General features: G+C 43.8%; 1 protein-coding gene across 2 annotated transcripts in view; it reads left to right on the top strand.

Moving 5' to 3' along the window:
* The window catches only part of TIMP2 (TIMP metallopeptidase inhibitor 2), a 34,004-nt gene extending 7,623 nt beyond the window's left edge, over positions 1-26,381 (top strand). For both annotated transcript variants that reach the window (XM_056854196.1, XM_056854186.1), the window contains exons 2-5: positions 21,009-21,109; positions 22,969-23,077; positions 24,343-24,467; positions 26,011-26,381. In XM_056854196.1, coding sequence (XP_056710174.1) covers positions 22,969-23,077; positions 24,343-24,467; positions 26,011-26,208 — 432 coding nt within the window. In that variant the 5' untranslated portion in view covers positions 21,009-21,109 and the 3' untranslated portion in view covers positions 26,209-26,381. The remainder of the gene's footprint in view (positions 1-21,008; positions 21,110-22,968; positions 23,078-24,342; positions 24,468-26,010) is intronic.
* The last annotated feature ends 437 nt before the right edge of the window (positions 26,382-26,818 follow it).

Below are 26,818 nucleotides of genomic sequence, written 5' to 3'. Positions count from 1 at the left end.
TCTTCCATCCAAGTACCGACCCAGTTTAGCTTCCAAGATCTGACTTGATTAGGTTATACTATACCATTCCACATCCCATGGATGATAATAGTCTATGAAAATCATTTACAGCAGAGAAGCAGTGAACAAGCTTATGGGCTGCTGCTGTGCAGCTTGAACTCATAGAGTGTGTCTGTGTACATAAGAGTTCTTTGATAGCCTACATTCTTCCAACGGAAAATTCAGATTATGGGATGTGAATAATTTGAGCCGATTTGTGTTTATGTTGGCATTCCTAAAATATGGATGTTGCAAAATGGTGACTTTTCAGAATGTAGGATGTTGATGCAGAGACCGGATTATGCATTGCATTCAGGGAAACAATGTGTCTGGGAGAGGGAAATGCATGGATGGTGGATCAGAAGATTTGCAGAATTCAAATATTCTGCTACTTAGTTAATGGAAGCATCATACTAGTGGCGTGAACAGAAGTGGCCCATACATTTTCAAAGTTTTCTGCCACAATTGTGAGGGCTAGAATAAATTGTAATAAATAAGAAGAAATATGTATATCCCGCTAGACTCTCCAGTGACCTGATGGATCCCACATTGTACAACACACTTGCAGCCACACAGATTTCTAAATTACTTGGTCACAAAAAGGTCACTGATTCATTTCTGAGCTGACCCATGTCTGTTCTGAATTCTCACTATACGTCTCCCAAACCAAGTAGAGCTGTAAATCTCGGCCTGTTGCTCAGGCACCTGCTTTCCTTGTTCATTGGGATTCAGGAGCCAGATGAATGCCACTGGCCATTTTCAGCTCTGAAAACCTGGCTTGCCCTCATTGCTTTCACTCACCTCTGGCAGAGCCATAGCAAAGGCCAGTATGGCTTTGGCTGGGTGCCATGTTGGTGAGGCTGCTATCCCTGTCTCTCAGGAAAGCTTTCCTAGTGGTCAGTTTAATTGCAGAGAAACATAAAGGCTGCCTCCTTTAATCTTTCCAAGCTGAGGATTTTCCATGTCGGCACTCACTGTTTCCATCGTTTTGCTTCAGACAAGTTGGTGCTGCCGCATTATAACACGCACATTTCTGCAGCTCTGTTGGGAAGGTGGGTTTGCACTGCAACCCTCTCTGTAATTAAAAGACATTGTTTGGGTTGCACAAACCCACCCACCCCCGTTCTAAATTTAATTCACCCTGACTGCAGCCCAGTACATTTAATTCATCCTGACTGCAACCCTTGGGTATAAAATAGGTTTTTATTTTCTGTTGCTCCCTTTGTCTTGGTAACATAAATTCTTTCTGTTGTTAAGGGCACCATTTCAGATTTCTGTGTGTGTGGGGGTGGGGGGTTGATTCACTATACGTTTCAGAGACCTACTCATGGCTAGATTCAACATTTGACTGCAAACAAGCAATGTCTTTTTATGAGTGTGTGTTATTATTACTATTTAAAATTTCCTAATAAGAGCAAGGTTATCAGTATAGGACAGTCACACACACATACTCGCACACCTTTTTTTCTCCAATATACAGCATGATCTAGTTGTTTATAGTAACAGTATGTAGAACCTGTAAGCCCACCAGATACATAGGTGCTGCTGATTAATAATCACATGAGGTATGATAGATCTGAGTGTTTAACTGGGGGACAAGGTCTCGCTGGGGAACACAAAATAGGGGTGTGCATTTTGAGGAGTAGGAGGAAAGACTGAAAGGGGAAGGGAGGGTTCCCAACCACTAGCTGTTGTGGGGCAATGGCAATAGTGGCTGGTGTACCATCTTTTTCTTCGAGGTTGAGAACACTAAAATGCCATGGTATTCAGGAGCTCCTTTAATATGCTGTAACATATTTATTTAGTGCATTTTTATCCTGCCCTTCCTCCAAGGAGCTAAGGGCAACATACATGGATATTTCATTGTCCATTTTATCCTCATGGCAAGCCTGTGAAGTAGGCTAGGCTGAGAGAGAATGATTGGCCTAATTTACCCAGTAAGTTCCTTACCAAGCAGGGATTTGAACGTAGGTCTCTCTGGTGCTAGCCCAAAATTCTGACCACGACACGGCTGTCCTAATAACACTTCCATGGGAGTGAGCCCCATTGAACAAAATGGGACTTGCTTCTGAGTAGACCTGTTTTGACTTGCTTCCTATTTCACTCTGCCCCCATGGAACTTCTTTGAGGCAGGGCTGAGTGTGGCATCCTCCTTCGGCAATGCTGAGAGACGGACATGGTGGTTCTCAGATGCATTAAGATCTTGAAGTAGCAGAGCAGGAATGTGCAATAGAAGATGATGGAGGAGGGTGTGTCTGTGAAGGATGGAGAGCAGTTATAAATTATGCCTGGTGGTGTGGATGGGGAAGGGAGTAGAGAAAAATGTTCCTCCCTCTCCCATAATATTAGAACTTGGCATCATCCAGCGTAACAGCTTGATTCAGGAGACAAAAGGAAATACTACTACATAACATGTATAATTAACTTATGACACTTGTTCCACAAAATATGGTGATATATCATAGCTGAGGTGTTTTTTTTAAAGGGAGTTACACAAATATATATATATAGGATACATATATCAACAGCTGTTAGCCATGACACTGAAGTGGATCCTCCATGTTCAGAGGTGGTGTATCAGAGTAATGGAGCAGGGACAGTCAGGGAGTTGCCTTCATGTTCTGCTTAAGCATATGGATTAGAGATGGTCTAGAGATGGTTCCCTAGTGTGTTTCAGCCAGGCCCTTCTTATGTGTAGTGCTGATGGGAAAGGCATAACTATGAACAAATTATAGTGGGGTTTGCCCGAGAAGCCCAAGAGGAAGGTTATCCAAGAGAAATGGAAGTTGGAAACTGTAGCAGACTCCCAAATGACTGCACAGATATCCAAACATGGATGCTTAAGCTGCTTATGTTGCTCTGTTCTTTTATCAGAGGCATTTTTAAGTGGTAGTATGTATGTAGTATGTATGTATGTATGTAAGTGGTAGTATGTAAAAGATAAACTGATCTCTGTGTATAATTAAAATAGGTGTCCTAGTTTAGAACATAAGAAAAGCCATGCTGGATCAGATGAAGACCCATCAAGTTCAGCAGTCTGTTCACACAGTGGCCAACTAGGTACCTCTAGGAAGCCCACAAACAAGACGACTTCAGCAGCATCTTGCCTGTGTTTCACAGCACCTAATATAATAGGCATGCTTCTCTGATACTGTAGCGAATACGTACGCATCATGACTAGTATTCATTTTGAGTAGTAGCCATGGATAGCCCAATCCTCCATGAACATGTCCACTCCCCTCTTAAAGCCTTCCAAGTTGGCAGCCATCACCACATCATGGAGCAGGGAGTTCCACATTTAAACTATGCATTGTGGCGCAGAGTGGTAAGCTACAGTACTGCAGTCCAAGCTTCTGCTCACTACCTGAGTTCGATCCCGAAGGAAGTCGGTATCAGGTAGCCGGCTCAAGGTTGACTCAGCCTTCCATCCTTCCGAGGTCGGTCAAATGAGTATCCAGCTTGCTGGGGCTAAAGGGAAGATGACTGGGGAAGGCACTGGCAAACCACCCCGGAAACAAAGTCTGCCTCGTAAACGTCGGGATGTGACGTCGCCCCATGGATCAGGAATGACCCGGTGCTTGCACAGGGGACCTTTACCTTTACCTGTGTGAAGAAATACTTCCTTTTATCTGTTTTGAATCTCTCACCCTCCAGCTTCAGCAGATGACCCTGCATTCTGGTATTATGAGAGAGGGAGAAAAGCTTCTCCCTGTCCACTCTCTTCATAGTCCATTCATAATTTTATAGATCTCTATCATATCTCCCCTTAACTACCTTCTTTCCAAGCTAAACAGCCCTAAGTGTAGTAACAGCTCCTAATAGGACAGTTGCTCTAGTCCCCTGATCATTTTGGTTGCTCTTTTCTGCACCTTGTCTAGCTCTGCAATATCCTTTTTTTAGGTGTGGTGACCAGAACTGTACACAGTATTCCAAGTGTGATCTCACCATGTACAAGGGCAGTATGATAGCAGCAGTTTTGGCCTCTATTCCTTGTCTAATTATGGCCAACATGGAATTTGCCTTTTTCACAGCAGCCGCACACTGGGTTGACATCTTCATCAAGCTATCCACTACCACCCCAAGATCCCTTTCTTGGGCTGTCACTGTCAGCACAGATCCCATCAATGTATATGTGAAGTTGAGATTTTTTGCCCCAATATGCATCCCTTTACACTTGCTCACATTGAATCTCATTTGCCATTTTAATGCCCATTTATCCAGTTTGAAGAGATCCTTTTGGATCTCTTCACAGTCCATTTTTGTTTGAGCCACCCTAAATAATTTGGTGTCATCTGCAAACTTGGCTACTTCACTGTGTAACCCCAACTCCAGGTCATTGATGAACAGGTTGAAAAGCACCGGTCTCAACACAGATCCTTGAAGAACCCCACTGCTCACATCCCTCCATTGTGAGAACTGACCATTTCTTCCTACTCTCTTGCTTCCTATTTTTCAGCCACCTTTAGTGGGGGACTTTGTCAAAAGGCTCATTCCTGTCCACATACTTTCGAAAAACTCTAAAAGGTTAGTGAGAGAGGACCTACCTTTGCAGAAGCCAAGTTGGTTTTTGCTCAGCAGGGCTTGCCCTTCTTTATGCTTGACAATTTTATCTTTAATAAAGCTTTCCATCAATTTACCTGGAACTAACATTAAGCTAACTGACCTTTAATATCCTGGGTCCCCCCAGAACCCTTTTTATAAATGGGTGTGACATTGGCCATTCTCCAGTCATCTGGTACAGAGGCTGATCGAAGGGACATGTTACATATCTTTGTTAGGAGTTCAGCAATTTCCCATTTGAATTCTTGAAGAACTCTAGGATGAATCCCATCTGGTCCCAGTGACTTGTTTGCAGTTTGTCTAGAATGTTCTAGAACTTCCTGTTAGCACTATTTGCCCCAGCTCCCCATTCTCCCCTCCCTAAAACATCTGTTCAGGAAATGGTATCTACCCTATATCTTCAATGGTGAAGACAGATGAGACAAATTCATTTAGTTTCTCAGTTTGGACTGCTGCAGAACGGCTCTTAAGAAATTGAGGACAGTCAAAAAATGAATGCATCACAGCAACACCTCTGTTGGATCATCTTGTCATTGGCTGGTCACAATCAGGAAAGGGACACCAAAATGACAGGAAGTGTCTCACAGGAAATGCGTTGCAGGTGCTGAAAGCAAACTCTCTTCTTGATTAGTTTGCTGATTTGGGCTGTATTACATTCTAGCTCTCCTGGTTCTAATCCTAAAAGAGCACCTGACTGATTTTTCCCCTTGGCTATTTAAGCTGCATAGTTGGCACTTGCAGGTGGTTTAGGGTGAATCATAAGTCTTTTCCAGAGCAACAGGCCCCTAGAACATTGGGAGCTTTGCTATGGTAACTAAAGTAACTAACAGGAATGTAAGTGGCACCATTGCAGGATTGAGTAACTAGTTAAAAACAAAACGGGGGAAAGACATTCAGATGAGTAAAGCTCAAACCAGAGATAAGGAATATATCGTTCTTGAGTTCAGTGGTGCTATGTTTACAATATTCTGTATCTGTAGTAGCAAGGGGCTCATTAGCCACTAGAATTCTGATTCTTGACAAAGTTTTGAGAGGGACCAGACTTTGAATTGAGCAAGCATTGCTGGCAGTTAACACTGAGTGATACTGGGTTACCATTCATACTGGAAAGGAGGGGAATCAAGAATCTAATACCTATGTGTCATATGGAAAAAAGTAGTTGAGATGCGCCCTAAGGAATGTCTTTGGGAATGAGGATTTTGCTGGGGGCCAGATTCAAATCCTGGGCTGCTATTTGTGTTCTTCTGCATTAGAATGATAGCACAGAAATTTAGCCAGCTAACTGGTGTGGGGTTTAGATAGAGAAGCAGATAAGTTACAGGGCAATCCTAAACAGTTACATCTTTCTAAATCCATTGAGGTCACCACTCTGTCGTGCTTGGGCTACAAAGTTCTTCAGAGATATACAGTTAAACCCTGTAGCATCTTCTGGTTTTGTTTTTTGAGTATAGAGTTGGTGACTCCTTTGGCTCAGTTTTGTATTTGCTTTCAATCAGTCCAGTGTTCTTGCCCCTGTTCTCCAGTGTTAGCTAGGGGGAAATTTGAAAATAAAACTCATAATTCCAAAAAAAAACACATTAAAAACGTACTATAATATTTGTTGTTCTAATATTTTTAGTTCGAGTCAGATGTGATGGCTGCTGACCTGGGGTCTGCTGAAAATACTTATAAAGACATCACTAAGGGTGGGGATCTGGGTTGTTTTTTTAGACAGGCATGTGGATGAAGGGAGCTGAATCCTTGCTGCTCCCATGGCTTGGTGGTGGGAGGAAAGTGTCACCAAGTCAGTGTGGCTTCGGGCCCATAATTGATAAAAAAAGATCCCTGTTCCATTTATGATGACCATGTAGGGTTTTCAAGGCAAGAGACTAACAGAGACTGAGGTTTTTGAGGCAAGAGACTAACTGTCTGCCTCTGTGTAGCAACTCTGGACTTCCTTGGTGGTTTCCCTTCTAAGTACTAACCAGGGCTGACCCTGCTTAGTTTCCGAGATCTGACAAGATTGGGCCATCCTGGTCAGGGCTTACCTGCCTCTAAACCCCCCCCCCCCAGTTCTGCTCATTTCTTGCATTGGAGCCAGGCACTGAGGGGAAATGGGAGCATGAAACTGTAGGTTATAAGGTAGAGGAAGAGTGTGGGTTCAGCACCCTTTACATGTGTATTTCATTGGCTCTTAAAATCAGCCCCTCCCCCTTTTACAAGAGACAGATCAGGGTGTAAACAAGCTTCATACCATATGAGTCATGGGCTTCCTGTTTTTCCCCTCCCAACATTCTAGTTTAATGTTTGCAAAGTTAACTGTACTGATTTAGTTCAATCTAGAGGACCATGCCAAAAGACAGAGCTTACTGTTAAATCCACTTGTTGGGACTTGTTTTGCTTGGCAATTTATGCCAGAGATTGGGGGGGTCTGTCCAGCAACTACTCCTATGAGTCTAAGCACACCAGGATGCTGGAAGAGGGTAAACAGAGCAATAGAGTGTTGCAGTCTAAGAAAGGGTGCAGCGGAGTGCAGAATTTCGAGATCTAATTGTACAGAATGGATAGTTGACTCCTCATCAAAATTCCATAATGGGGCCTCCTTATTATTATTTTTTTAAGTTAGCAGTTATGTATCTTACATTTGTGTGGGTAGGTTTTTGCTCTTATATTTTAGTCTGAGAATCTCTCTGGGACATCTGCCGGGGAATCCATTTAAACCTCATTATTGTTGTGTGTTGCATTGCCAGTGCTTCTGATCTCTAGATCACAACTGGGATCACATTACTTTTATTACTTTTTAGACTTTCTGTTTTCTATTTACACACATCCTTCAGTTTCTCAAAATGTTGCTGGCATTTTCCATCTGCATTAAAAATAGATGTTTTTATGGCTGGGTTAAATTTCATGTGTGCTTTTTTGACATCACTGTTCATTCAGACTTCTTAATAAATCTGTAAGTAGTATAAAGGGCCTCAGCAAAGACATTTCTCCCAGTTCTCAAACACTGAAGGTGGGTCTGAAACATCTGGTGAATCTGGATAGGGTGAGAATTCATTTGACACCGTAGCGTGTATCTCAGTGTGTTTGGCTTGAATTATCTGGGTTTGCTTTGTTGACTCTATTTCTTGCCTAGGGCCAAACCAGATGAGACACTGGGAGTTCTGAGTCTGGAGCTCCAGGTGTTTTTACAACTTTGTTATCAAATACTTGATTGTCTGATTTGGATGGGGACTGCAGTGCAAGGCTAGGGGTCCCAGAGAGATGCTGTTTACTCCTTGGGGAAAACATACAAGTAACCCATATTTGTACATATATGTACATATATGTTTCCCCTACAAGGCAAATAGTTTCTCCCCAGAGCCATTTTAGATTGGGAAAATGGTATGGGGAAAGAGTTGAAATGGCTTTGCCCATGCAGAATTAAGTGCTAAACTGGCTATCACAGCCCTGGAGATATATCTTGTATGTCTGTCACCCTCCTTCCTCAATCCCATAATTGCTAAAATGATCCCTGTTCCCTGTAAATTAAAATATTTCCTTCCTCTTTCAAGAATTCCCCCAGGGCAGCCTGGAGGGCTGGTTATAAAAATCCCAGCTAGGTCTCCAACGTTCGTAGCAGCTTCTTGCATGTTTTATAGGTGAGATATACAAATAGTAAAGGACCTCTTGCCCTCCAAAGCACATGATAAATCTGTAAGTCTTTAAGGTGCCACAAAAGTCCTGTTTGTTTATCCAGTGACCTGTGTCTGAGTATGGGTTAGGCCCAAAGTCTGTACCTGTTGCTGTGGCAATAGTACTGTGGAATAACATATCCTGCAGCAGAATGTACCTTTTTAAAAAGAAATGGGACAACCTGGCATCCAACTAACACAATGTCAACACTCGCTTGTGGAACAGATCATGTAGATTTGGTTGCCTGTCTGGTTTGAAGTTGTCCCATGGAAAAGACTCTGCCTAGACGGCTCTGAGGAATTGGTTGGTCTGGGAGCTGATTCTCCTTGGGTTGGCACTCCCTGCCAAGGCTAGATGTCTTTGTCAATATTGAGCTGGAGCCACATGTAACTTCAGCAGATACAGAAGAAATGAGAGGCGGTTGTCTGGTCTGTGCTAGATGAATGGTCTCAGATGTCCATTCTGTTAAAATTTCAGAAGCTATTCATCACATCACCCATGTATCTCGTGCCCTGTTTCTTCCAAAGTGTAAGGTAGAGAAAAAAGGATTGTAAGGAAGAACTATGCTTCAAAAACTTAATTTAAATTCTGATGGTGATTAAGCAAAATATGGGAAGGAAATTATAATTAGGCTTCATTTAACTCTGTGACATCATGCTGAAGGGGATAGAATTACTGGAGCTGGGCATGAGTCAATGATTCTTTGAAAAATGGAGAGGTTCCAACCACCTTGGCACTCATGAAGAATCTCCTGAAGAAGCCTTCCTTTGCCCCAAATAATGTTAACAGCTATCTCACAGTTGCACATTTCCCCTTTTTGGCTTGAGGGCATGCAACTCCAGATTTTCTTGGATGAGATAAAATATCTAAAGCCATTTAAGTGTGGGCTTCCGGCCCAGTTCTGAAACTGAATCTGCCTTGATGGCCTTTGCTGGGGGAGGTGGGGGAGAATGGAACCCTGTTCGTTCTTCTGGACCTCTCAGCGATTTCCAGTACTGTCCATCATGGTATCCTTTTGCACTGCTTGTCAGAGAAGGGTGTCTGTGGCACTCTGCAGATTGTATTCCAAAGTGAGATGCTCGAGCCAAACTTCTGGAGTTCGGTTCCCACAGAAACAGTTCCTGGCCTTTGAAAGATGGGCCAGACTTGGGAGGCCAAAACGACCCGCGAAGCCTGTCTCCACCACACACCCCGACAGAGAGGATTCACCCAGGCCGGCTGGTTCCAGAAAATGTTACCGAGAAACTGTTGCTTGACCCCATGGCCCTTTTGCTATTGTGTCCTGCAGGGTTCCATTTTGTCCCCATCCCAGTTATCATAACATTATATGGTTAATCCTTATATGCCCACAAGGCTGTTCTGATTGTCAGACCAGGGATTATTAGTAGGTCAGTGAGAACTGGTTCTCTTTGAGCTCAGGCTTTCTCAGGGCCTCTTCGGTTCTATGGAATAGATTTCCTGAGTTCGTTAGGAAAGCCTCAACCTTTGCAGAGATTTCAGAGACTCTATAAGGCAGAATGTGTTCTTGGTAGTGAAGGAGGCCAGTTATTGTAATGGGCATTGCATTTCTGTGAAATGACGTACAATGGTGTAAACCACTGTTAATGATGTAAATCACTTTTTGAGCCCTCTTGATTGGAAGAGAAATGGGATATATAATAACATATTCATATAATCACTTGGAGAAGATGTCTGCTGATTTGGAATACACTGATGTCATAGTACTGTGCTTCTCATTTTCAGCATTCAGGTGGAACAGTGGACTTTCTTTGGGGTTGAATGAGGGGTCAATAAACTGAAGCTCAATCCAGATAAGTTTTGTTGGTAGGTAATAGAGCTGATCAGGGACTATGGAGACAGCCTCTTCTAAATGCAGCAAATTTGCAACGTGATGGTGCTTTTAGACCTGTGGCTTCAGATAAGTCTTCCATGTATGATATGTAGTACTTAGCGGTTTCAAGCAACATTGGTTGGTTCACCAGTTGCTGCTTTTCCTTGAAAAAACTTGATCTAGGGACAGTTCAAGCTCTGTTTACATCCAGATTGGAGTATGGCAATATATGGGGCTGCCTTTGGTTGCTGCAGTTGGTTGAGAATGGCATGACTGCTCATTGATAAAGATTATTAGGAACGTACTTTGCTTGAACTTGAAACTGGTAAAGTTGAAGCTGATAAAAGGCACTCCTGACCACAGCTGCCACCTGCTTATCCAGCAGTAGGACCAAGTCCAAGAACACCCCCAGACTATGGACCTGTTCTTTCAAGGGGAGTGCAACCCCATCCAGAACAGGTGCCCCCTTAAATACCAGGTGAGACTTTCCGTTCACCAGTAGCATAGCCATCTTGTTGGGATTAAGCTTCATTTTTATTAGCCCACATCCACTCCAGAACTACCTCCAGGCACCAGTCCAAGGTTTCTAGAGTCTCATCAGGTGGAAGCGTGAGATTGAGCTGAATGTTATCTGCATATTGCTGACAACCCAGCCCAAATCTCCAGTTGACCTTGCCCAGCAGTCCCATGTAGATGTTAAAGAGCAGTAGGGGATAAGATGGAACCTCAAGGGATCCCATAGGCTGAAGGGTAGAGCAGCAGTCCCCCAGCACCACCCTTTGAAACCTACCCTCCAGGTAGGACTGGCACCACTGCAGAACGGCGCCTCCCAATCTCAGCGCAGAAAGTGGTCCAGAAGGATGCCATGACAGATGGTATCGGAAGCCATCCACCTATGCCCTCCTATCCCATCTTGCTGTTTCACCTAGCATGTTACCTTATAACAAGGGTGGGGAACCTTTTTTCTGCCAAGGGCCATTTGGATATATGTAACATCATTCGCGGGCCATACAAAATTATCAACTTAAAAATTAGCCTGCTATATTTGGTCAAACGTTCAGCCAAGAGGCATGACCAGAGATGGCTCTGAGTGTCTGCCACATAGAGCAACTCGCTTTTGAGCTCTGCCGTCCTCAGCTGGGCCAAGAGATTCAGGAAGGAAGCAAACACAAGATGGAGTGAGCGACAAGCCACTCAGGGCTTGTAGGCGAAGGAGCCCAGTCCAGTAACGCCCCGATCTGGCACTTTCCCGCCCTACTCGTCTTTTGCAGGATTTAGAGGGGAAAGAACCAGATTGGAGAGGGGGTACCAACCAAGCCCCAAGCAGGCAGCTGCCCAGATGATCCCCCTGGTGTGGGCAAGCAGGCAGGCATCCAACCGGGGGCGCACTCGCCTTATAAGCTACCCATTTTATTGTTAAAGGAAAAGATTACAGATGAGGCTAAACTGAACCTGAGGTTTATATGCTGAGTCACCAACTATAGTATGTTACTTCGAAAGACACAAATACCCTGTCAAGTGATACACCAGATATTACAATGTGTGGAAATGTATATTGGAAGAGTAATACAGATGGCTTTGTGTACTCTGTACAAAAAAGAAAATGCTGCATCTAGGCTATCCTATTTCTCTACTAAGACATAAAGAAACCTTCAATTTAAACAAATTTTGCTAATTAGTGTATTTGCATAATTTATTGTATGTTGCTTAAGTCTGCATCTTTTTTCTGTTCTGCATCATTTTGGTTGTTAGTCAAGGGAGAAGCAAGGTCACTGAAGCTTCACCCTCAAAAACTGAAAATCTTACTCTGCATTCCTCTGGTTTTCCTCTCTATTTCATCAGGGATTAATTATGCATTTTCAAGCATATCACTGATCATAAGGGCTAGGAAACATGATTGAAAAAACAAAACTTGGAATTCACAGGAAGTTGGATCTTATATGCTCTACTAAGCCCTTATATTTATTTATTTCAAATTATTTATATCTTGCCTTTCTGCAGAGACTCAGGGTGGCTAATAATTTGCCAATGGCAAAATATAATAAAATCACAACACAACAGTACAATGCAGACTCCAGAACAAATTATCAGAATTTAATAACCAGCAGTCCCCTTGAAAACTTTGCAAAGATTATCTGTCTTCATTAAATTTACTTGATCTTGCTGGCCTTTCTTCAAATAGACAACAATGGTGCATTGACTTCTTTGAGTAAGCTTGGCTTGAGCAGAGATGGAACATACATGGATTTATGAGAGGGGACCCCGAATACAGATTGTGCAGAGGAGCCTAACTGGTGTGTGGGTTGTGCCCCTTTAACTGTGCTCCTGTGCAACTTTGTCCTATGCAGAGCCTAGTGATGTTTGTGTGTGTTTAAAGGGGGAAAGGACGAGGAGAGAAATTAATTTTAGTTAATCCAGTATAAAGTAGTCCTTCTTCCTTTCCTTACCTACAGATACCCTGTTTCATCTGAAAAAGGCATTGCCATATTACTTCCCTCTGGAACTGGTACAATGCTTTCTCTTGTTTTCAGAATACTTGTTTTCTGCCACAACTATCGCATTGTTCAGTATTCATGAGACTCCCCAACATTTATCCATTTAAGCTATTTATCAACCCCAATCCTCATTAAAAAAAAAAAAAAGTTCAGTATTGTATTTGTCTCTCCTCAAACCATAGTTGTCAAGGGGATAATTCCAATTCCCTGGGACTTGTTAAATCTGCTCTTAGCTGAAAAACTGCAGGCTCAAAGACAAGGCTAAATTTTGTTAATCTTTAAGGTACTACTGGACTCTTGTTCTTTTCCAAGGCTGCCTGCTGTTAGTGGAGTCAGTGTGCTGAGGACTGAAATGTGCCTTAGGACAAGGCTGGGCTGCGTGGACAGTGGAAATTTACTGACCGTGACACCATGAAACGCCCCACATTTGATGTGTGTGTGTGAGAGGGAGATAAAAATCTAGCAAGTCAATACTAGACTAATTTCTTAGTAAATATCATCTTTGACTCATTGTAAGAACTGAGACTTGGAAGAACTGAGCAGTTAATGGAAGAGGATCTGTTGGTCAACCTTTGGTGTTTCCCAACATCCACAAAGGTAGCATTTCTTCCCTGTTATGTCTATTACACTGCTAAGTGGATTCAGGTTTGGGGAACTCTCCTCCCCCACTTGGAGCAGGTAGGGTCAAGCATGGTTCAGAGGAGGGCAAGTGGAATCTTGCTTGGGTCAGTTCGAGGAGCAGCAGAGCTCACCTGGATTCTAAATACTGCAAGACCTTACGATACCTCATCGTGGATCTTTTCTCTTCACCCTCCCGTTCTGTGGTATAGTAGCTACAGTGTTGGACTACTAGGATCTGGCAAACCCAGGTTCAGATCCCCACTCAGCCATGGAAGCTTGTTGGGCATATTTAGGCCAGTCGTTCTCTCTCTACCGACCTTACCTCACAGGATTGTTGTGAGGATAAAATGGAGGAGAGTCGACTGATGTAAAACCACTTTGAGTACCCATTGGGGAGAAAAACAGTGTCTACATGAAGTAAATAAAATACATAATAAAATAGGGGCTTTTCCATACGTAGGCTGTCTACTGTTCCTGTCTCTCCCGTGCAGAGGTTTCCTGTCATCACATACTGTGCAGCTTGGCAGCCTTCGTGCCAAAACTAGCACTTAGGAGAAAAGGAAGGGCTTACATCAGTCTTCTCTCCTCCTATTTTACCATCACAACAACCCTGTGAGGTATATCAAGCTGAGAGTGTGCGACTGCCCCAAGGCCACCTAGCAAGTTTCCATTGCAGAATGGGGATTCTAACCGGGGCCTCCCAGAACCTAGCCCAATACTCTAGCCACACTACCACACTGGCTCTCTGCATGTGGAGACCTGCTAAGGCATCTCAAGTCTTAACTGGAGCTCTTGGAAAAGGGCCTGAAGGTTGTCGATCTGTCAGGAGAAGCAGAAGGGACCATAAACAGGGTTCATGCACCTTCAGGAAATGTGGGAAGAATTTTTCCTGTATCAGATTCTGTTTATGGGTACCATAGTCGGAGGCTGAGTACAGTATGTAGGATAAATTTTAAAAGTCACTGAAAGTTCTGGATGGATACTGAGATTTGCGGTTTGTAGGTCTGTAGGAGAGAAGACCAGAGCAACATCTGACAGGTTTGAAACAGCAACGAACCTCTTTTTAAACCATGTGCACCCATGCAGGGAGGAATTCTGTGTTCAAAGGAGACATTTAAAGCAAGCACCTTTTCTGGGGGTGGAGGTGTGGGCTATGAAAGGAAGACAGCACAAGAGATTTTCCTTTCCTCACTCTTTTCTTCCTGGGATCCATGTACTTATATATAATCATGTATATACTCTTGCTCTCTCTCCCCTGGTCTCTGGCTTGACTGAACTGCTGGATGCTTGGCTTAGAAAGTGCAAACCAGCAATTCCCCCTACAAAGCCGCACTGTTCAGAACAAAAATCCTCCTTCGACAAGGTTGCATTTTTTCAGTGATTCAGCAGCACGTGAGTGGAAAAGCCTGGAGCCATAACTATTAACCAGGCCTAAAAAATCTCAGCCACTGTCACACAATCATCTCAGCCAGGCCAAAAGCATTTAAGCCAGGCCACAGGCAGTTTGCTTCAAACTGAATTAAAAGAAGGCTGTGAAACTGAGCAGGATGATGAATGCACCATATGTGTGTTATGCTGGGATAGGACTCTGCAAGCTGCCATGTATCCTTACCCTTTTCAGTGATGCTGGACGTTACTGGCTAGGACTAGCATAGAAGGAAAAGGTAAGTAATTCAGAATCACAGATCCAGAATTCACTTCCAAGGTCCTTCTGTCCGCAACTTTTTTTACTGAATGATACAGACCCTCCAAATCCACAAATTCAATAAAATAACCCCTTTATAAGGATTAGTCAGGGGACATAATGTAGTAAGCTTTTAAGTTATACAGAACACTACCTCAATTTGAATGTTTGCAAAAATAAAATTGTGTTTCAGGGAGGGTGTGGTGCACACATGTTGTCTTAACAAGCAACTCAGTTATGTAAAGGAGCTATCATCATTTTCTAGATAACTTTTTGCAGTTGTCCAACTGCCTTTCTGATTTAGAGGTCACCCCCTTAATGTTCCGGTGTTCAAGCAGCATTCCTAAATTTTCAGGTAAAGGGAACCACCCAAAAATATTTGGAATTTGCTTCCTTACTCAGTCACGTTACAGAAGTTTGCCCTGTTTAGGCTTTTGGTACCACACTGTCTTCAGAATCCACTGCAGAGAGATATAGGCACATCATTTAAGCTCCCACAGCCCACTACTTGAGAACTGCTAACTTAAAACTCCATCTTCCTAAACAATTATTGCAATGGCCATCAAGTGCTCTCTATTTGATTTGTGGCTGCCTTTAGTGTATCACCCTTTAACTTTCTGTATTCTGAACATACCCATTTGGTTGGACCACTTACAGAATTGGAAAGGGCCCAGTGGATAGTATCCTATACTAGCATAATAAGCTGCCTTGAACCACGAGTTGGGATATTAATAATAAATAAGGTAGGATATAAATGTTTACATATATAAATATTCCAGGGATGTCCAATGGGAAGGCCATTTACATCTGGATTATAAAGCAATATTATCTGGTTCTCGAAGGCCTTACCAAGTTTTAATCCGGATGTGGTTAAATTTATGCCCACAGTCCCCACTTGAAAATTGTTTTCAGAAGTCATATATGCAGGGGAAGAATTCAGTGCTGCATCTCTCTTTGGGTTTTGCATATAGTGCCTCTGAATAAGAGATTACTTGTGGCAGTGGTGATGCTGGCTGAAGGTTGAGCAAGTTGCTCCTTGTCCTATGTGTATCACAGATCATTCCCCAAGCTTGTGTTTTCACTTGGTTCATTCTGAGTACTGTAGGGTTAAAATACTCAGCGTGACCACACAACCACACACAGGAAGATTCCAGGGCCCTCACATGGCAATATTAGGTATCCACCTAGAGCCCATGACATGGCTGAAAAGCCGACCAAGGCAATTTGGAACAACCCCTAGTCTATCCTTCTTGCTGTGCTCTCGGCATACACTACCTGAATCAAGTGCCTGATGGTCATACTGGCCCGAGAATCAATTAAAGATCCTGGAAGTCGGAGAGCAATTAATCTTCATTACAGGGTTGCCATCTCTTACCGTGGTGGAAATGTGCCTTTCAGGTCTCCTGATGCAGTTGAAGAAAAGTATGGCTCCTCCCAGCCATTCCCATTCCTGTTTTCCACCCTAACTTGGTATAATAAGACAGTATCAGGTGTGATGCACAGCAGGTGAGAGAGGGATGGATGAATGGACCAAGGAACTGGTGGTAGGACTGTGACAGCCTTTTATTTCACTTTATGGAGAGATGTTTTGTCTGGAGAAGCACATCCTAGATAAATCTCTTCTTAGGGAGACTGAGATGGATGCGGCTGAGGCCTGTTGCAGATCCTTTGCTGATCACGACAACCAGAGGTTGAGTGTGGATATGATATTTTATATTTAAAGTACTAGTCAGTCACAATCGGGCAACGCTGTTTGGCTAGCTCCCTAACAAAAAGTCTGTTCAGGCCACTCCTTTTTTTCACATCTGTTTACTGTTCAGCCGTTTCTTCTGCAGCCTCATGGTAAGTTCTGTGCTGAATATCTGTTAATTTAAATAGATGTCATTGTACATTGTCATGTTCACAAAGGGCCTGTTATGCAGAAGCCGTGGTGTGGGCTAAGGGAACCAAGTTGATAGCTAACCTTTCAGACTAATATTCCTCACATGCTGGTTGTAAAGTTAAAATGGGGTGGGGTGGACTATGTATGCCACCTTGAGCTACTTAGAGGAAGGGTGGAATAAAAATTGTATCAATAAGTAAAATGGCTCATATAACTTTCTACACATTCCCAACCCTGTCTGAATCAGAGCTGTAGTGACTCTTCACCTGCCTTCTGTGACCTTGTGAAGCCAGCGTGGTGTAGTGGTTAAGAGCAGTGGTTTGGAACGGTGGACTCTAATCTGGTGAACCGGGTTGATTTCCCCATTCCTACACATGAAGCCAGCTGGGTGACTTTGGGCTAGTCACAGCTCTCTTAGAGCTCTCTCAACCCCACCTACCTCACAGGGTCTCTGTTGTGGGGAGGGGAAGGGAAGGAGGTTGTAAGACAGTTTGATACTTCCTTAAGTGGTAGAGAAAGTTGGTATATATATAACAACCAACTCTTCTCTTAATGTGCTGTCTGCCATGATGGCTTTGTCCATAAGTGTGAACTGCTGGTGTAAGTGTGACCTTCCTGCAGTGTAATGGGACCAAGTCCTTTTGTAAGAGCTTCTGAATGATAGTGAGGTGTAGGTAACACCTGAGCTGTATAATCATGTTTATATAAAGTCAGTCTTGACACAAATGGCTGGGCAGCTATTGAAAAAAGGGAACAAGATAGGCCCCTTTAAAAATGGAAGACTGAATCAAATGGGTCAAACTACAAATGCCACGCCATCTTCTCCTATAATACAAGAAAGTCCAAATGAGCTGAATTTGACATCACTATCCTCATGGGAAGAGAACGTGTCGGACTCGTTTGGGAAATTACCTGAAATGAAACAAAGAATGGTACTGGATAGACTGAAGAATTAACTACAATATTTAACTCCTTGAAGATTGAGAAAGGGGACACGGAAGTTAGGATGCAACAATCAGGGCATAAAGATTGTGGGGAATTAAGGGCAGCAAACCATGGAGTTAGCCCTCTGGAACCAAGGTAGGCCCCTTAATTCTCCCCCCCTTCTTATTCTCATAGGTGAGATGAACTAAAAATCATAAGCATGAAGGGTAACTCCAACTGAAGACTCTGTGAAATACATAGGGGACTGACTAGAATTTATATCAGACTAGGGTTGCCAGGTCCCTCTTTGCCACCGGTGGGAGGTTTTTGGGCGGAGCCTGAGGAGGGAGGGGTTTGGGGGAAGGACTTCAATGCCGTAGAGTCTAATTGCTAAAGCGGCCATTTTCTCCAGGTGAACTGACCTCTATCAGCTGGAGATCAGTTGTAATAGCAGGAGATCTCCAGCTAATACCTGGAGGTTGTAATCAAGAACGGCTACAAGTGCTAATTGGAAGTTTTAGCAATTCAAAACAAAAGCACCAGTAAATATTGTGCAATAAAGATGACAACAATGTTATTGCTATTAGAAAATATATATTCAAAAGTAGTTCTGATAAGCACAACCCAAGTTGAGCAGAACACCACAATCATTTACAAATGGTCCGAGGAAGACCCAATGTGAGGACGCAAAGGCATTACAAATGAGTGAATATCAGGCACAGTTGCTCAGTTTTTAGGAGTCCATAAAGTGCGTCCGGTCTTTGCTGCCTAAATTATTGCATTTGCACTTTATGGACTCCTAAAAACTGAGCAACTGTGCCTGATATTCACTCATTTGTAACGCCTTTGCGTCCTCACATTGGGTCTTCCTCAGACCATTTGTAAATGATTGTGGTGTTCTGCTCAACTTGGGTTGTGCTTATCAGAACTACTTTTGAATATATATTTTCTAATAGCAATAACATTGTTGTCTTTATTGCACAATATTTACTGGTGCTTTTGTTTTGAATTGCTAGTACATAGAGGTTGGCAACCCTATATCATACTCTTCTTAGTCTCTTTTGCAGTTCAAGTACTGGAGAAGTCTTTCTGTGAAAGCCAATTTCAGAATTGCCTATGCCGTCCTCTATGAAATCATATAACCAGGAAGGCCCAAAGCTCAATGGCTGAGCATACGTTTTATCCGGACAATGTCCCACATTTAATCCCCAAAATGTTCAGTGACAGAGGAGCTCTGGTAAATTAGGCTGGAAAAGATCTCTCAGCCCGTGACCTTGGGAAGTCCCTGCCATTCAGCCTAGGCGCAATGGGTCAGTGGACTGCTCTGGTATCATGCAGTTTAATATATTCGTAGGCGGACTCTGCTTGGTAAACAGGATGTTGAGTCAGGCTTGTGCCCTTCTTAGCAGCATAGGGAAAAGTTATTCACTCTCAAAACAGCAAAAACTTTATTCTAGGGAACTTGATGGGCAACATGTGTATGGCTAACAGAAGGAAGTACTACTTAGCATAGTGCACAGTTTTCAGAGGGAATACATTGCTACAGGATGTTGCACAGATCTGATTTTAAAAAGCCTTAATTATTTTCCCTCCCCTCACTTGTCACACTGAACATTAGTTTGACCCTGTCCCCATTTCTAAGGCTTAGTTTTTAAAATTTAGCCCTTGCAGCTAGATACAGGAGGACTTGGTTGTTCAATGTAGCTCAAAGTATGCAAATGACTGAATGAGGACCCCGGGGATTAAGGCATCAATAATTTTATTTTTTTTCTTGTTTGCAGTCTGTTTGGTAGAGCACACGTGAGAAAGAAATAGCAATTCCTTCCTCCCAGCCATTTGGTGCAAATTTCTTAGAAGCAAGCAAACCCAATATCTAAACTAGTGTGTGTGTGTGTGTGAGAGAGAGAGAGAGATTTTGGTACACCTTGTAGTGTGTGGCTTGGCTCTTGGGCTCTTCATGCACAAGTGTGGTGGACCTGGTTAGCTTCTGCTTTGTTTGTGGCACTGCATTGCTCATGATCTTAGATCTGGAATATACTTTCTATGCAATGACTCAGTCCCCAATTTTACGTGAAGCAAATCAGATGAGCAAGGTACTTTTCATTATTGCTGAAAAGGTTCAGGAATGGGGTCTTATGGAACAGACTTAAATTTACCCCTTTCTGAATGCTGGCGCATAATGTGTGGTTACTGTCTAAAAGGATGAACACTCATGAAGCTGCCTTATGTTGAATCAGACCCTTGGTCCATCAAAGTCAGTATTGTCTACTCAGACTGGCAGCGGGTCTCAGGCTGATGTCTTTCACATCACCTACTTGCCTAGTTCCTTTAACTGGAGATGCCTGGGATTGAACCTGGGACCTTCTGCATGCCAAGCAGCTGCTCTACCACTGAGGTACGGCCCTTCCCCAATACAGCCCTTATCCGATAGAGGATAGATCAATGGGTGGAGGATATATTGGTTTCTGCTAGAGCAGTAGCAAGAAGCATAGACTCCATGTTCAGAATTGGCATAGTGAAGTCTAACAACAGCTCATGTTGCCTGTATGCCCAGCTTGTAAACTTTCCTGTCATGCTTGGAAGACAGACTGTAGAGATAGATGTTCTATTGGTAGGTCTGGACCCACCATGGGAAATCTAATGTTATTTTATTTAGTGAAATCATTCAGGCTTATATAATAGACATCTTTTTTTTTCCATTTATATATCTTGACCTTAAGGATCAACATGACAATAGGTCACTGTAATAAACTACCTGAAGATTTTAAGCAGAAGCCAAAGATTTACTTGGAGCAGTTTCATTGAGTCAAATTGAACAGTTTCTCTAAGGATAACTTGCCAGACGAGTGTCTGAATATTAACAGGAAAAGCTACTCACTGCTAAGTGTTGTCAACAAGCAGACTGTCAATGTTCCTGTGGCTTCACTTACAACAACCTACCATGTCTTGGAACCAAAGGTCACAGTAAAAACTTGAGAATGCGCCTTGCCCCTGATGATCCCATGCATACAATCTCATAAGCCACGAAAGAAAGATTTTCCATGTTATTTCTGAAATGACATAACCGGAGCATATCGTCATCATGGGCTTGCAATCTGAGCTGGTCTCTCCAGGACCTGGGAAAGTGTATTTATTCCCTGAAAAATATACAACTATTTAACGGCTTTAGGTCTGTCTGCTGGTACAGTTGTTGGGTGTGGGGAGTGATGGGCAGTGAGATTTACTGTTGCTAGCACTTTAATAAGCCTCAGAAGAGTTGGAGTCAGCACTGGCACCACATATCTCTGCTGATTTCCTCTGTGTCCTTTGTATTTTCAGTGATCAGAGCAAAAGCTGTTTCTGAGAGAGAGGTGGACTCCGGTAATGACATCTATGGAAACCCCATCAAACGTATCCAGTATGAGATCAAGCAGATAAAGGTAAATAAAATAGTTTCATGGTGGTCTCATCTCCGTGGAATTAAAAAACAACAATTGAAAAATATCAAGAGGAGCACAGCATAGTGCTAAGAACAAAAAAAATACAGATAACCTACCAGCATGGTACCTTTGTGTTGTTCTAGCTCGTGCAATACAATTGTTTTGTTAACAGAGGGAATGGTGCCAAAAAAGGGCTCTGAAGGTTAGTAGTTACCACTGATGTAGGTGATGAAGTCTCTTATTCCAGTTTCTCAAATGCCCAAGCCTGGAACACCAAGGAATGCACAACTTGGGACTCACATACCAACTGTGAAGATTTTTAAAAGTCTATGGTCCAGCCTGTTTTATGGTGAAATAAGGCCCTCATGCCCCCTGGAATTAGACCCAGGAATCCTAACAGTCCATAGTGAGTTTGGGATAGTGACGTAGGCAAAGACTTCGTAATGAATGATGATTTCTCAAAAAGATGGGAAAGTGACTGAACTGAACGTCCCTTTAGAACCATCTGGGCTTTAGCTCACCTAGGACCTCTATTGCTAAAACACTGATAGAGCCGAGTTGGGGGGAAAGACCTAAAGAGTGACACACATTGTTCACAAACCTTGTCTTTAACTGCTTTTCTGGAAGAACTTGGATTGGCACTTCTACTTTTGAAATGAGGTTTGTGCTATTAAAATGGCTTCAGCCTACTCAATTAAGCTGCAAAATATTAATAACTAGCACAAAATGGCTATCATTTTGACAAGTAAGATCTCGTATAGAACAAAGACCTTGGAGAGTGCAGTGCATCCCTGCATGCTTTATGCACAGCAGTAGCACTATCAATGAAGCATAGGCCGCTGAGTTATATTGCAGCATTTTATCTTACTTCATTGTCGTGTGGGAGGGGCTAAATCTGTTGCCACAGGCTTTGCCAGACTTTGGGGCTTGGGAGTAGAGTAACCATCTCCAGTCAAGTTGTTTGCATGCTTTTGGTTTGGCTCAAATGGTTTTGGGGTTAGGTTCACTATGGCATAATGTCGGAACCCCTTTTCTAGAACATCACAACTAACTGGAACACGATGGAGATATCTTATTTCAGAGCACAACTTAGATTTTCAAAGAATACACCCAGTCATTACCCACTGATCCTTACTTGATCTTACAAGCCTGCATTAGAGTAACTGGTTTTAAGGCAACCTTAATCCTGCCCAGTTCTGTAGTATATTTCCATGTACTAAATAGAGACAAGATACTGAAAGTGGCAGGAGCCTGGTAGGTTGCTCTTAGTGAAAAGCAGCTCTGTTCTTTAATGCAAGTTGTTTGACAGCAAAAAAAAAATCATTCTCATTGTTTCACAGACTAAGCAGATTTTAGAGGAAATGGGTTTTTTGGAGGGGAGTAGGAAAGAGGAAACTAGCTTGAGGAATCCTTGTGATGAAAAACAAATTAGCACCTTATATCCTCTGGGATGCTCAATGCCTGGCTCCCTAGTGCATGGTCTACCTCCTTTCTTCCAAATCAAACCTGGATCACTGCCTCCTGCTTATGTTTTGGGCAGTGTGTGTTCAGCTGCTGTGTTTGGGCTGAAGAATGCATGGCAGCGCTAAACAATCTGGCCAAGTGCTTGCTGTGTGGGAGCAGGCATGCCTGGCGCTTGTTGTCACCACACTTTGAAATGAGCCAAAGGCTGCAGTTGGAAAGTCTGCACATCACCAAACACCTGGTTAGACAAGGCCCTTGCAGGCACCGTGGATGGATCCCGTTTATCTCAGTGGCTGCTGGTGGCTTGAACCCAACAGCACTGTGTCTTGTGCTCTCTGGATTTACTTGTTTCACACCAATCCTGGCACTGGCCTCACCAACCTCTTTCCCTCTAGATGTTCAAAGGGCCTGACCAAGCCATTGAATTCATCTACACGGCTCCTTCATCAGCAGTGTGTGGGGTGACGCTGGACATTGGTGGCAAAAAGGAATATCTCATTGCGGGTAAGGAATACCTCCAACACAGAATCATTGTTTCCCCCCCACCCCCGCTCCTCCCGAAAGGCTAGGGAGGAGGACAGTAGGTATAGTGCTTCTGGAGGATGCTTTATTTTGGGTGCTGAATGTGGGAAACCCACATTCAGACCTGCACTTCATGATGAAGCGCTGTCCCTCAGCCTAAGCTACCTCACAGATCTGTTGTGAAAACTCTGCCTTTTGAACTTGGAGCAAATATAATGAATCCAAGAATTCCCTGGCATGTAATGAAATGATTCTATCCCTTAAGTCCTGTGATGGCTACCAGGTGCCACCAGGATTATACGCACTTTCCACTGAAATAAATGCAGTATGTCTTGGCGCATGGGGCAAGCAGAGGGCTTGACGATGTACTGCAAATGACACTCAGCTGGGGCTGCGCTGATCTCAGAGCAGAGAGCTGGATCTGGAGACCTTGAGCTGCTTTTGCTTTTAAATGATCGGCGTAGAGGTTTGCCGGGCGCCATCTGCTGGCGTTTCCATGCAAAGACCACCAATATCCTTTCTGCAGCGAGCTCTATTTCAGCAAGACTCTGGGGGCTGTGATGAGGCATGCTATGCAGCAATCTTCAAGGCAGGGTTGCCAGCCTCCAGGTGTGGCCTGGAGATCTACTGGGATTAAAATTGATCACCAGACTATGGATAAGTTTTCCTGGAGGAACTGGCTGCTTTGGAGGGTGGATGGTACCTCCCCTCCTCAAACCCTGCCCTGTCTAGGCTCCATCCCCAAATCTCCAGGAATTTCTCAACACTTAGCTGGCAACCCTATATCAAGGGTTGTGTCTGCTAGGATGTGGCATTTCAGAGCCCCTTACAAAGTAAGGCTGATCCCAATTATTCTTTTCCCCCTCTCTAATCGTGGAAGTAACGTAATTCCTCCTGTAATAGGCCGCCTATATCAGGTGTCCACGATGTGGGGCTGGTCGGTGCTTGGCACCTGCCAGCACCTTTCCTGGCTCTCACCAAGTGTTTTTAGAAAGTGGGTGAGGTCAGGTTGGGTCTCTGACTGTACTGGGAGCTATCCTAGGTTACTGAAAGGGCTCAGTATCAACAAATCCTTTTTGTAGCCCACACGTGTACAGTTGGCACCTCTTGGCCAAGGTGAAACACCTGCAAGTGGATAAACTGACGATGGGAGCTAATCAAGAAATATTTGATATGGAGTCTCAATAACTGTGTGTGTGTGAGAGAGAGATACATGTTCGAATTAAAAAAAAACTTTTTTCTGTTAGGAAAATCTGAGGGCAAAGGCAACATGCACATCACACTGTGTGATTTCATTATCCCTTGGGATTCCCTCAGTGCTACCCAGAAGAAGAGTCTAAACCAGCGATACCAGATGGGCTGTGAGTGTAAGGTAAATAATGACCCTCTTAGATTTTGGACCATCTGCTACTTTGTAGGAGGATCGTACATTTTAAGTTAAGGTGTGTGGCTCGTTAGGAAATATTTTAGGCACTTGCTTAAGATAAGGAGGGTGTGTCCAAGTGAATATTTTATGTGAATATTTTATGGCCATAACAGGAGAGTGAAGCACTCACAGTCCTTCAATTTGTATAGTTACAAGGACTTTTCCTTCACATTTTCCTAGTGTTTAATATCTAAAATGATGCGCCATTGCTCAGGTCTCCCTAAACGTCACATCCATATAAGCCTGTTGGTGTGATGATGAAACGGAAACTCCAGAGATTCGGATTCCTGGAGGATGCTTGGAAGTTATTTAAAACCACCCTAATTGAGGTCTTCCAGAAGGAAGGTAGCATGGTTTAGCCCAATCTCTGAAGCTAAGCAGGATCGGTACTTGGAAGGGAGATCACTAAGGAAGACTCTGCAGAGGAAGGCAATGGCAAACCATCTCTGCTTAATCACTTGCCTTGAAAGCCCTTTGCTGGGGTCACCATAAGTCAGCTGGGACTTGACGGCACTTTACACACACAATTGAGGCCCAGATAGAATGCATTCCCCAGGTTAGAAAAGGTACTGCCAACTCTAAAAGGATGCCTTTGTGGTTAATGATTCAAGACAAGGAATGCTCTATTGTTTTTTGGGGGGAATGCTAGCAGGAAAGGGTGAAGGATGTGGAAAGCCCATGTAACAGTTGAATGAATGACAATAAAAGCCCATTCCTGAAGGGGGGGCGAGGCTCTTTAGGAGCCAGCATGACCCCATGCTGGCATAGGTGCCACCTTATCAAAAAATAAGGTGGCACTTATGAGGGCTCGGGGGCAAACATGCCAGTGTCTGGGCACCGCCAGCCCCTGCAGTCAGCGCAGCCATGCCAGCGGGGCATTCCCCGGAGGGAAAGCCCGCGACGGTGTTTGGGGGGGGGTATTCCCGGGGGTTGGAGCTGCATTTAGGCAGCTTCCATAACCCTTTCACCCCAGGAATGCTCCCTTGAGCGGCAGCCTCGCTGCTCGCAATGGGGCATTTTCCCCCTTTTAAATTTTAAATGTTTAAAAAGGGGGGGGGTTGCCTCCACAGTGGCCAGGAAGCCTCGGAGGAGGAGATGCGGCAGCGCCCCTCCCAGCTGCCACAGATCTGCCGCCCCCTTCAGGATTGGGCTACCCATGTCTGGAAAGGCTGTGTCTTGTTTTCTTTTAATTGTCTATTTCATGTTTTGAAGGACATTTAGGTCCCTGATAAGCCTAAAGAATGACGGCAACTTCCATGGTTACTGCTGAGCAGTTGAAAAGGCTGGCTGTTTAACTGTGGCTGTGGAGGCTCTTAGCTGCTGAAAGCAAGAACTCCTGCCTGGTTTGATAGCCAAGGTTACAACTACTCTTGTTTTTTAGGAAAAATGCATTTGTACAAGAAACAGCAGCCTCCCCCAGAGCTGAGAAATATTCACTAGCAATCAAAATGGTTGTTAGTTTGTTGATGGTTGTCTCTTCTCTCTGCAGATCTCCCGCTGCCCCTCCATCCCTTGCTTTGTCTCTGCTCAGGATGAGTGTCTGTGGACTGACTGGGTGACTGAGAAGAACATCAACGGGCGGCAGGCAAAGCACTATGCCTGCATCAAGCGAAGTGATGGTTCGTGCGCATGGTACCGTGGAGTGGCCCCGCCTAAGCAAGAGTTTCTTGACATTGAGGACCCTTGAGTCCCCAGCGCCACGGCAGTCCAGTAGCCAATAGCAACAAAGCCTGCAAGAAATTAGACTGGTCCACCTCTGACATCATTTCCTGGAAACAGCATGAAAATAAGGTCTCCTGGGCAGGCACCATGGTGGTAGAGGGGAAGGGGTGTCTAAGCCACTTGTATGTTGGTTTGTTGGTTTCCTGGTTTGTGTCAACAAGTGGTTTCTTACAAGTGGGATCACAGTTATCAACATGCCAAGGCTAGTGTGTGTGTGTGTGGGGGGGGAACTAGAATGAACAGTACGAATGGCTGAGAAGTATTGCCACTGATTCTGTGTAGCAGGCCTACCAGGTTCCTATTGTCTTGAGAGAGAGAGCAGCCACCGCTGTGGGGACAGCTCCCATCCCAACCCTACTGGCTTCTGCCTGTGTAAAATCCTATCCTTTTCCTTTATATATACGCACACAGCACACATTAAACTCCACCCTCAGTGCTTCAGAGTCATTCCCTTCTCCGCCACATACGCACACAGCTAGTGGACTGAGCGAACCGAGCCCTCAGAACAAAAGAGGATTGAATTGCAACAGTACCAGTGAACACTGCATTCCCCTTTCTGTTGCAAAGCATCCTGC

Source organism: Euleptes europaea, chromosome 1 (genome assembly GCF_029931775.1).
Source record: "Euleptes europaea isolate rEulEur1 chromosome 1, rEulEur1.hap1, whole genome shotgun sequence".
Taxonomy (NCBI): domain Eukaryota; kingdom Metazoa; phylum Chordata; class Lepidosauria; order Squamata; family Sphaerodactylidae; genus Euleptes; species Euleptes europaea.
Note: the sequence above shows the minus strand (reverse complement) of the source record. Positions and strands in the feature narration are given on the sequence as shown.